This window comes from Gracilinanus agilis, chromosome 2 (assembly GCF_016433145.1).
Source record: "Gracilinanus agilis isolate LMUSP501 chromosome 2, AgileGrace, whole genome shotgun sequence".
Taxonomy (NCBI): Eukaryota; Metazoa; Chordata; class Mammalia; order Didelphimorphia; family Didelphidae; genus Gracilinanus; species Gracilinanus agilis.
The window spans coordinates 401,673,001-401,683,524 of record NC_058131.1 but is presented as its reverse complement, the minus strand read 5'-3'; the positions used below and the strand labels follow the sequence as shown (position 1 = coordinate 401,683,524).

General features: G+C 42.2%; 1 protein-coding gene across 2 annotated transcripts in view; it reads left to right on the top strand.

Annotated features, from left to right (window-relative positions):
* Nucleotides 1–10,524, top strand: part of LOC123237545 (protocadherin gamma-C5-like) — a 34,141-nt gene that overhangs the window by 15,199 nt on the left and 8,418 nt on the right. For both annotated transcript variants that reach the window (XM_044664525.1, XM_044664526.1), the window contains exon 2: nt 2,591–2,649. In XM_044664525.1, the coding sequence (XP_044520460.1) occupies nt 2,591–2,649 (59 nt within the window). The remainder of the gene's footprint in view (nt 1–2,590; nt 2,650–10,524) is intronic.

Sequence of the window (10,524 nt, the reverse complement as noted above, 5' to 3'; positions counted from 1 at the left end):
CCCCCGACCTAGGCTTGGGATGCCTTAATTCAGTTCCCAGCTTTTCTCAGTTGCTTACCCTGACCTCAAGTAGAAATCACTTCCTGGTTCTGGCCTTCCTTTTTCCTAGAGAAATTAGGAATTCTCTCTCATTGTGTCCCTCTCTAGCTCTCCCTGACCTCCCTCCTTCTCTTTTCTCTCTCTTTCTAGCTCTCCTTTCTCTGTGTCTCTGTGTCTCTGTCTTTCTCTGTCTCTGACTCTCTCTCTCTCTTTGTCTGTCTGTCTCTGTCTCTGTCTCTACCTCTTTCTCTGTCTCTCTGTCTCTCTGTCTGTCTCTCTCTTCTCTCTGTCTCTCCTCTCCTGTCTCTCTCCCCCCTCTCTGTCTCTATCTCTCCCCTCTCTGTCTCTATCTCTCTCCTCTATCTCTCTCTCCTCTTGTCTCCCTCTCCCCTCTGTTTCTCTGTTTCTGTCTCTGCCTCTCTCTGACCCTCTGTCTCTCTCTGGCTCTGTCCATCTCTGTCTATCTGTCTGTCTCTGTCTCTGTCTCTCTTTCCCCTCCATTCCCTCCCTCCTTCCTTCTTTCCTTCCAGGAGCAATCATGAGAAGCAATTACTATTTCCAGAGGCCATGAGGTAAGGCAGAAATAACTACACGGTGTTTGCTGAGAGCAGCTCTATGAGGCCATTTGGTAGTAGAGGCAGAAGACCTGGGCTGGAATCCAGATTCTAGCACTTACTAGCTACAGCCTCTTGGGCAAGATACTTAACTCTTCTAAATTTGTCTCTTCATCTGTAAATTACTTCTATGTTCGGATAGATTTTATGGATTCAGGTATTCCCTCCAATAGTACAGATGTAAGCTTGTCCATACTCTTGTAATTTTTTTTGCAACTGTTGTCTTTATTCTATAAATACTTTTCAGCTTCTCTCTTCAATATACTGGGAACCTTCCTCTGGATCAAGGTTTTTAACCTGGAATCCATGGACCCCAGGGATCTATGGATAGATGTCAGGGGGTCATGACCACGGATGGGAAAATTATACTCTTTTTAACCTTTCAGTAAAATTAGCATTTTTCTTTCATTATGATTTTTTAAAAAAAAAGCATTATTCTGGGAAGGGAATACATAGGCTTTTCCAGACTACTAATGGGATCCAGGACTCAAAAAAAACCAGGAACTCCTGCTCCAGATCTCTTGGCATTTCAGGGGCACCAATAGAGCACATTTGCTAATCCCTATCTTTCTTCATGATTTGCCCACTTCCTTTCTTGGATATATTCTGCAAGATTGAGTTAATAATATCTGTACTGTCTACACAGAGTTGTCAGAGTCAGATGGGAAATGTAATTGAAGTGCTTTCTAAATCTTGAAGTGCTATTATAAGTTGAAGCTGTTATTATGGTAATGATATATTCAAGTTTTCTTCTTAGTGAGATGGGGTAGGGGGGATGAGGGTGCAATAGGACTATAGAGATCCAGGAGATGGATAATAACCCAGTCTTATATTTGGTTTGTGATGGATCCTCTGAGTCTTATAGCCGCAAATGGCAGTCATCTTGAATGTGGGATTGAGGGGAAAGAGGAAGCGGGAAGGGGACAGTCCAGACTCCTATGAAAGCTGATTTCCTGGAGGCCATAGTCCCTGTGGCTCACACCATTCAAGACAGAACATCCTTGTTCTCTCTCTGACCATTGTAGAAAAGTGGCCATTGTCCAGTGGGATTGGAGTATGTGGGTAGGAGATCCTTTTGGCCCCTTGGGGTGTCTTTCCAAAGCTGAATCTCTGGCTTGTCTCCTAAATTAACAATGTGCTTGGCAACCAGAGATACGCATCTAAACGGGGAACCTGGTATGTAACTGTGTATAAAGCAGAAGATGTTGAAGTATCGATGCTGAGCGATTATCCAAGCTTGTGGGTACTCTGTCAGGATCCTTACTCTGTATAAAGTACCCTCAGTTTCTTTCCACAGAAAAATCAGGAAAAAGAAGCTTGCCAATTCTCTGAACCAAATAACATTCTCGAACTTTTTCTGATAGTTGTGCTTTTTTCCCCCCACCCAGAAACAGAGACTTGGGAAGAAAGAAGAGGGGGTGGAGTTTTTATTTATTTATTTATCCCCACTTACATGTAATAGCAAATTTCCACACAAGTTTTCCTATGTTATATGATGGAACTTATCTTCCTTCCTCCCTTCCCTTCAACCTCCCAGTGCTGGCAGACAATTCAATTTGGGCTATATTATCATGTAAAACATTTCCATATTGTTCTTTTTTGTAAGTGAGTAATCTTATAAAACCAAAACCCCAAAACATAATAGGTTTATTTTTTAAGATTTCTTCACTTGCTCAGCAATACTTCTCCCTTTTTCCTTTAGCCTCAGCATCCCAGGGTTTATTTCTTTTTGGGAATGCTGATTCTCCTGATTCCCAGATTCCCACCCCACCCCCATTTCCTCTGATTGCCCCTTCCTTCCTCAGAAGCCTATTTGTTCCCATCCTCCCTGGGCTTGCTTTCCCTAATCCCTCTCTTTCACAGCCATGTGCCAGAGGCTGGCCACTGAATCTCTTCAGCCTCACTCAATTCCTTCTCTTTTTCTGTTTTCTCTGCAGCAAGCTCCGCCCAACACGGACTGGCGTTTCTCTCAGGCCCAGAGACCAGGCACCAGTGGGTAGGTGACTACCAATCTACCTTTCCTTTAAAAAAAAATCTTCCTTTGAAATTGAGGAAGGATGATGCCAAAGGCAAAATACAAATACTTATCCCCTTCCCCCACCCTGACCTCTCCATACTGTGGATTTCAGAAGAATCCTGGGATCCCAAAAATCTGTTTGGGACGAACCCAGAGGGAGGGGAGACCTACCTAGACCGTTTTAGACTTTATTTTTACACTTACCTCCCCACCCCCCACCAACTCCCAGTTCCTCAGAATACACCATGGAGAATCGACGGGCTTTATTAGTAGTAAATTCCCAAGATGGTATTAAAATGAGATTTGAGTAGAACACTCCTCTCCCACTTCCCACATAATGAAAACAGCCTGTCCATAAAAGAGCTGACCCTGAGGGGCTTCCTCTAGCTTGTTCACTTCCCTATTTCTCATCCTTTTCCCTAAACCCACTTTGTCATCAATGGAGGGGGAAAAAGTCCCTCCTTGCCTCTAACCTTAGTGGAGGGATCTATCCTTCGAGTAAAAAGGTGGCAGGTCATTCTATTCCTTTCTCCGTTTCCAAGGTTTTGGCTTGGAAACAACTCCCATTCCGACCCTCCATTTCAGGCAGAGCTTAGAAAACAGCAGACATCGGCAATAGGCAGCTGGTTTCTCCTAGAAACACAGAGCAGAGGGGGAGGGGAGGGAGGATGGGCAGCAGTAGTAGAGAAAAGACACTGCAGAACTGTCTACTGAAGTATTAGCAGAGATGGGAAGGAAGAGCTCTGTAAAGAATAATGGGAAATGCCCCTGTGAGGGGAAAATCACAGCTTTAATGCTTTTAAAAAAAAAAAAAAGGCAGAAACTTCCTCTGTGTGTGCATGTGTGGTTGTCCCCGATCATCATCTGTCTTTTTATTTCCCCTGTTTATTTCTGTTTTTCTGCTTTGATCTATTTCTGTGTTTCCCTTTTTGTTTCTCAATCTCTGTTTCTCAGTGTGCTGTACTTTTTTAATGGGTCTGTTTCCCACGACACCTCCCCTTAGTCTCTATGTGTCAGTCTCTTATCTGTCTCCCACGTATTAAGACAAACATCCATATCCTCATATATGGTATCCCTTCTCCTTTTCTCTCATATTCCTCCTCTGATCACTTCTCTTTAACCTTTATCCCACTGATACAAATAACACATTGAATTATCTGGAGTCAGCCTGTTTGGAGCAGTGTGTGTGTGTGTGTGTGTGTGTGTGTGTGTGTGTGTGTGTGTGTGTGTTCATTGCTGGGGTAGGAAATCCTCTCCCCACTAAATCTCAGCTTGAGAGTTTTTCTCTGATCTTGGGGCCTTCAACAGAGCACCCTGGTGAGAGTTTATGAGTGTCTCCCTGACAAGGGAGAAGAGCTTCTCAAGATGGTAGTAGAGGGTGGGGAGAAAGAAAATAAAGTAAGGGAGAAAGAATTGGGTGCTAACCGAAGCTCCAAGTAGGGAAGAAGTTTTAGATATATTGGGATCCTTCTCAACCAACTGTGGCACAGTGGGAAATGCTAAATTTAGAACTGGTGGGTTAAAGTTCCAATCCTATACTACCTACATAACCAAGTTCCAAGCTCTCTGGGCTTCAACTACTTTTTTCCTAACATGCTGAGCCTTAAAAGTCCTCCTGGAGCAAGTCTGGCTAGTCTTCTTCTCCTCTGGCTCTTTCATGCTCCTCCCCACCCCTACAGTAAGATTGTGAACTTTTAAAACAAATATTCTGATAACTGTTTTGCAATCCTATATATTTTGTAATTGTTGTCACTGTTCACTTTTCAGTGACTCTTCATGACCTAATTTTTGAGGCAACTTACTGGAATGGTCTGTAATTTCCTTCTCCAGTTCATTTTATAGATGAGGAAACTGAGGCAAAAAAATGACTTGCCTAGGATCACATAGCTAGTAAGTGTCTAAGGCCAGATTTGAACTCTGGAAGATGAGTCTTCCTGACTGCAGACCCAGTCCTATATCTACTGAACTACCTACCTTACTTATTTTACATTATGAATTTTAAAATATTTCTCTTGAACAGGGGTCCAGAAGCTTTACCAGACTTAAAAAAAACATAGTTAAGAACTCCTGCTCTGGATGATTAGAAGTTTTCTCAGCTACCTTCACCCAGGATTTTTAAAAAAGAAAGGAGATGATGGTGAGGGCAAATCATCCTGGCTTCTTTCCCAGCTTTCCTGGGCACTTCCTCTACTCACCACTCTTTTCTTTTAAACTCTTATCTGCCATCTTAGAATCAATACTGTGTATTGGTTCCAAGGCAGAAGAGTATTAAGGACTAGGCAATGGGGGTTAAGTCACTTGCCCAGGGTCACATAGCTAGGAAGTGTTCAGATTTGAATCCAGAACTTTGCATTCACTGAACCACCTCCCTGCCCCTCCTTTTTTCCATCATAACTAGTTTTATGCATACAATGAAACTTTCCTACAAGTAGAAGGCAATTTAGGCTGCCTATATGGGGGTTTATATACGTGTGTATGTGTATATGCATATATGTGTGTAGAGAGAGACTGGACTTGTGATGTAATTTTTATAGGAAACACTCTGATACCTCTGCAATTTATAGTCTTGGAGAATTGTCTGGGATGTTAAGTGACTTGTCTAGGGTCATATAGCCAGTGTGTGTCTGAGTTAAAATATGAACCCAAGGCTTCTTAAATGGAAAGCCATCTCTCTATCCATTATCCTCTGATGCCTCAAGGTCTAACAGCTTTAAGGATGCTGCCACTGTGTAGAGCTAAGAATAACCATTTAGTATTATCCTGTTTGGCGAGCTGAGCTCCGGTTCAAAGCCCTCATTGCTGTCACTGTCAATATAGGTGACAACTTGGTCCAACAGATCTACCTATGCTTTATTATTGTCCCCCATTAGTTCTTAGCCCTCTTTTCTATTTGTCACCTAAACCCCATTACTTCTGCTTTAAACTAGCTGATATTCTTCACTAACACCCCAGAGAGTCCTATTTCCCCCTACTTTTCTTTTTTTTTTTTTAAACCCTTACATGCTAAGTATTAGTTCCAAGGCAGAAGACTGGTAAGGACTAGGCAGTTGGGATTAAGTGACTTGCCCAGCTAGGAAGTGTCTGAGGTCAGTTTTGAACTGAAGACCTCAGATCTCTAGACCTGGCTCTCTATCCACTGAGCCACCTAGCTGCCCCTTCCCCATGCTTTTCTTTTTGGCCTCTGGCAGTAGTTACTTTTCTAGCCTCTGTACATTCACTATGTATAAGATAGTGAACAAGTGTCTTCCACTCACTGGGCCTCAGTTTCCCAATGTACATAGTGAAAATGGGTAGAATAAATACTAAAGTCTTTTCAGCTTATTCCTAAGACCTCCAATTTTTCTCTTTCCCATTTCCCAAATTTGGGAGATCTTTTCCCCTGAATTCTGACCCATTTTCCTGATCTACCCTCACTTCCCACTTGGTGGGAACCACCATATTGCTCTATTGATAGTTTCATACTATATATTATACTCTAAGATTGATTTCCTTTATGGTTTAAACAATATTTCATTTTCCTCCCTTTTTGGTGAATTTAGCTAATGATTTGATATTTTAAAATGTTTATTACCCATTCTTTCTTAGTAATAACTCTAAGACAGAAGGACGAGGGCTAGACAAATGAGGTTAAATGACTTGCCCAGGGTCATACGGCTAGGAAGTATCTGAGGCCAGATTTGACCCAGGTCCTCCCAACTCCTAGCCTGATGTTCTTTATCTACTGTGCCCCCTAGCTGTCCCCCTTTTTTCTTTTTTAACCCTTACTTTATGTCTTAGTAACAATTCTAAGACAAAAGGGCAAGAGCTTCAACTCTTTTAGAGAGAGATTAAGTAAATTTTCCAAAGTCATGTGTCGAGAAAAATAAATCTACTGCACTGATATAGACAATTTAGACAAATAAAGTCAAATAAGTCAAAAATCTCCAAATCAAGGTAGAAGGTTAGATTTTATTGGAAGAGGGCCAAGTCTCCCGACAAAATCAGACTGTCATACATACTACATAGTTAGATCCCGGCGAGAGACCCAGAAAGGTGGCAGCAGCTTGTTTTTTTTATAAATACTAGGACAGTAACAAAATGAATATTTCCATACAAGGTTAATGACTTAGTCACAAGACATAATATCATATAGCCCTTTTTTAGAAACAGTTACCCCCCCCAACTACAAAGCTGATTCGTTAGTTCATTTAGGAAAGCTCATGTTAGTCTAAAGGTTAAATCATAAGATAATACCCTTATTTAGAGAAATAGTGATGACCATCACCTCAAACTCATCTGATTGGGGGGAAGGTTGGTTATTTTCAAAAAGGGAAGGGTGCACATGTTTGGACCTTATCTGGACCTGAAATTCAGATGGTCAGCATTGTATGATAAAGGGAAGAGCAAACTTAGAGGGAGGGATTGGAAATCCCCTGAGAAGTGGTTTTTTAGGCTTTAATAAGAAAATCCTTATCAAATCACGAATTCTACTGATTGTAATTAAGATTTTAATAGAATTATACTAATCACTTTAGAATCCTAATACTGATTATCCTAAACCTATCACTATCACTAAAATTTAATCAAGTATAAGGGGGTAGGGGGTCTATCTTCCTGACACATGGCTAATGAATGATAGAACAGGCACTCCAACCCAAATATTTTGACTCAAAGTTCAGTATTCCTCCTCCTATACCACATAACCTTTGCATTTTCAAAGCGACTTCATAGATTTCTCCTTGTTAAACAAGAAAAATCCCTATATTTATATTTTATCTTATAACTGTGCAGATACATTTTTTAAAAAAAACTTTTACCTTCTGTCTTGTAATCAATAATGTGTATTGATTATAAGTCAGAAGAGCAGTAAGGGCTAGGCAATGGGGGTTAAATGACTTACCCAGGGTCACACAATGTTATAAAACAAGAGAGTAATCTGGATACTACCATTATTAGGCTTGTTATTAGTAGTAGTAATCTGAGATATTAATCTGAGGGAGCTTTGGTTTGGTTCCCTGTTGACTGGTGCAGGGACACCTGAGACCTGCCACCCAGCTGGATGTTATAATAAGTGCCCTTCTTTATAACAGTGCCCAGGCAGGATCCCTAAAGGTCAATGGATGGGTAACCCTTTCAGGTCCCACCTGAGGTTGATTGATTATTGATGTTGGGCTCTATCAGCCTTTGGATAACGTTCATCTGACTGCATTGCTCCCTCCCCAGAGTGGTGATGGAATAACTATTCCAGGAAGGTACTTAATAACTTTTATCTATGTTGTTTAACAAGGGAAAGGAATGATCAGAAATGGGTTGGGGAATAGGAGACCCTATTACTAAATCTATGACAATAATCCCTCAGGACTGTAGGCTGTTCAGTAATGCTGGGCTTGTTCTTCACTTCCTCTGGCTCAGCCTGGCCACAGCCAAACCAGAGTAAGCAAACTGTTTGGATGATGCAAATACTGATGATGGTTTCTCTCAGCTTCTTACTGCTAGTTGTTTTGCCAGTCCTACAGCCTTCAGAAATACCACTCTTTACCACCCACTTCTTCTTCTCCAATGCACTTCCCGGATTCCTCCCCCACCCCACCAGCCCCGGGATACCTAAATATCTAGAGATGGTTTAGGTGCCTAAATATCTAGGGATTCAGAGAGAATCAGAGGATCCACAGGTCAATCAATGTTCAAGATCAAATGTCCAAGGCAAGAGTTTAGGCAAGGCTCAGCCAAAGCAAAGCCAAGGTCTCCAAAAGACAAGGGGTCCAAGGGTCCTGTCAGGGGGCTCCCAGGGTATTTATATCCTTTCTGCCCAACTGCCTTTCCTCCTATCCTCATGGCCTCTGGGAACATTCTGATGTCCAACTGTCTTCACCTGTCAATCAAGGTGTGACTCTCAACTCCCAGAGTTTGAATATGACAATAGCTAGGGAGTGTCTGATGCCAGATTTGAATCCAGGACCTCCTGTCTCTGGGCCTGGCTCTCAATCCACTCAGCCACCAAGCTGCCCCCCCTACATATACATTTTAACAGAGGAAACTCTAGCTTCTGCCAGGGATGTGTGGTCCAAATGCAAAATTCCTTTCTGTGGAGAGGGTTTTTTTTTAAAATTTTCATTTAATTAATTAATTAATTTAGATTTTTTTCCCCCCCCATAGTTACATGATTCATGTTCTTTCTCTCCCCTCCTTACTCTCTCCCCCATTCTGTGGAGAGGATTTTTTGATTAAACTATTTTAATCCTTAGCCCCATTCTAACCCAGCTCTCCCACTATTCTTGCTTCATTGTTCCTCAAACCCTAGGAGAAGCACATTTGCCCTGAAGTTGTTCTCAGATCTCTAGTTTCAAGAGAAATAATTCCTTCCCCTTTTTCTCAACATCTCACAGAACTAAGGACCAAATTGGGTTAAGTCACCAATATAGGATCTTTTCCTCCCAAATCCAAAAGCTTCATCCTTTCCCTCACCTCCAGTCCTTCCCTCCAAAGAGCTGGCTGGCTGCCTAGCTGCCTGGCTCCCTGGCTGCCTGCCTCTAACACTTCCTTTGAAACCTTGTGGCATGCCCAGTCCCTAGCATCCTCCCCAATCCTATCCTTTGCTTTCCTTTCTTCGCCCCTGCAGCTGTTGGAGTGTTTTTGAGTGCCTGCAAGAGATTTAGGTGGCAGAACCTCCTTTCTGGTTGCCACTGTCCATTCTACCTGCCACCCCTTTCCCTCTCATTAGTCCCAGTCATCTCTACCTGAACTCCCCCTCTCTAGCTCCCTGGACCCATTAATACCCTCCACTTAGACCCAGCAGGGGCTGTTAAGGGTTTCCCCAGGCTGGGAAAGGGGACATCTGGGGTCAGATGGGGCTGAGTATGAAGCAGCTATAGAAGTCATCTGGCCATAAAGGGGCTGTGCCCACCTCCAGGGAAGGGGGGTTCTCTTTTACTGTCAATTGGCAAAGGATGTGTGTGTATGTGTATGTGTGTATGTATGTGTGTGTGTATGTGTTTGTGTTTCCATTAAGAATCCTGTAGTATACTGGGCAGGTAAGACATTAGCAGCAAAAACCTTCAGCAAAAAGATAAAATGTCAAGAAATATCAGGGCTAGAAGAGGCCTCAGAGATCACCTAACCCAGCCACCCCATTTTATAGTTAAGGAAACTGAGACTCCAAAGAGATGGACAAGTGGTTTGTTCAATGTAATCAAATGAGATCATATTTGTAAAAAATACTTGGCACCCATAGTAGATATTTTATAAATGCATACTCCTCTTCTCTTCCCTCTTCTACCAATATCAGAAACTTTAGTGGCACTTGCAGATTTCAGTTCCTTTTACTGAAGGTAGTTCATTGTTCCTTCTTATATACATACATTGTTGGGATGATGTTACAGTGAAATAGGTGGGGGCAGCTAAGTAGCACAGTGGATAGGGAAGCAGACCTGGAATCAGAAGGACTTGGGTTCAAGTCTGGCCTCAGATACGTCCCAGATGTGTGACCCTGGGCAAGTCACTTAGCCCCACTTCCCTAGCCCTTACCATTCTTATGCCTTGTGACCATTCTAAGGTGGAAGGTACAGTTTAAAAAACCAATCAACCTTGTTGATCCCTTTTGTTTTTGTATTACATACGTTCCTCCCCTCCCCCTTCCCCTTCCTGAGAGCTATTCCATTTAACAAAGAAATATATTTTTAAGAAAAAAGAAAGAATATTGAATCCTGGGCAAGTCACCCCAATTGCTTAGCCTTTGTTGCCACTCTTCTTTCTTAGAATTGAAGGTATAGGCTAAAAAAGAATGAAATGGGTAAAGTTTGTATTTGGTGGCCCCAATTTCCCATTTTGGGTCTTTTTGCTTCAAAGAGTAATCCTAGAAAACCCCATGAAGACCTC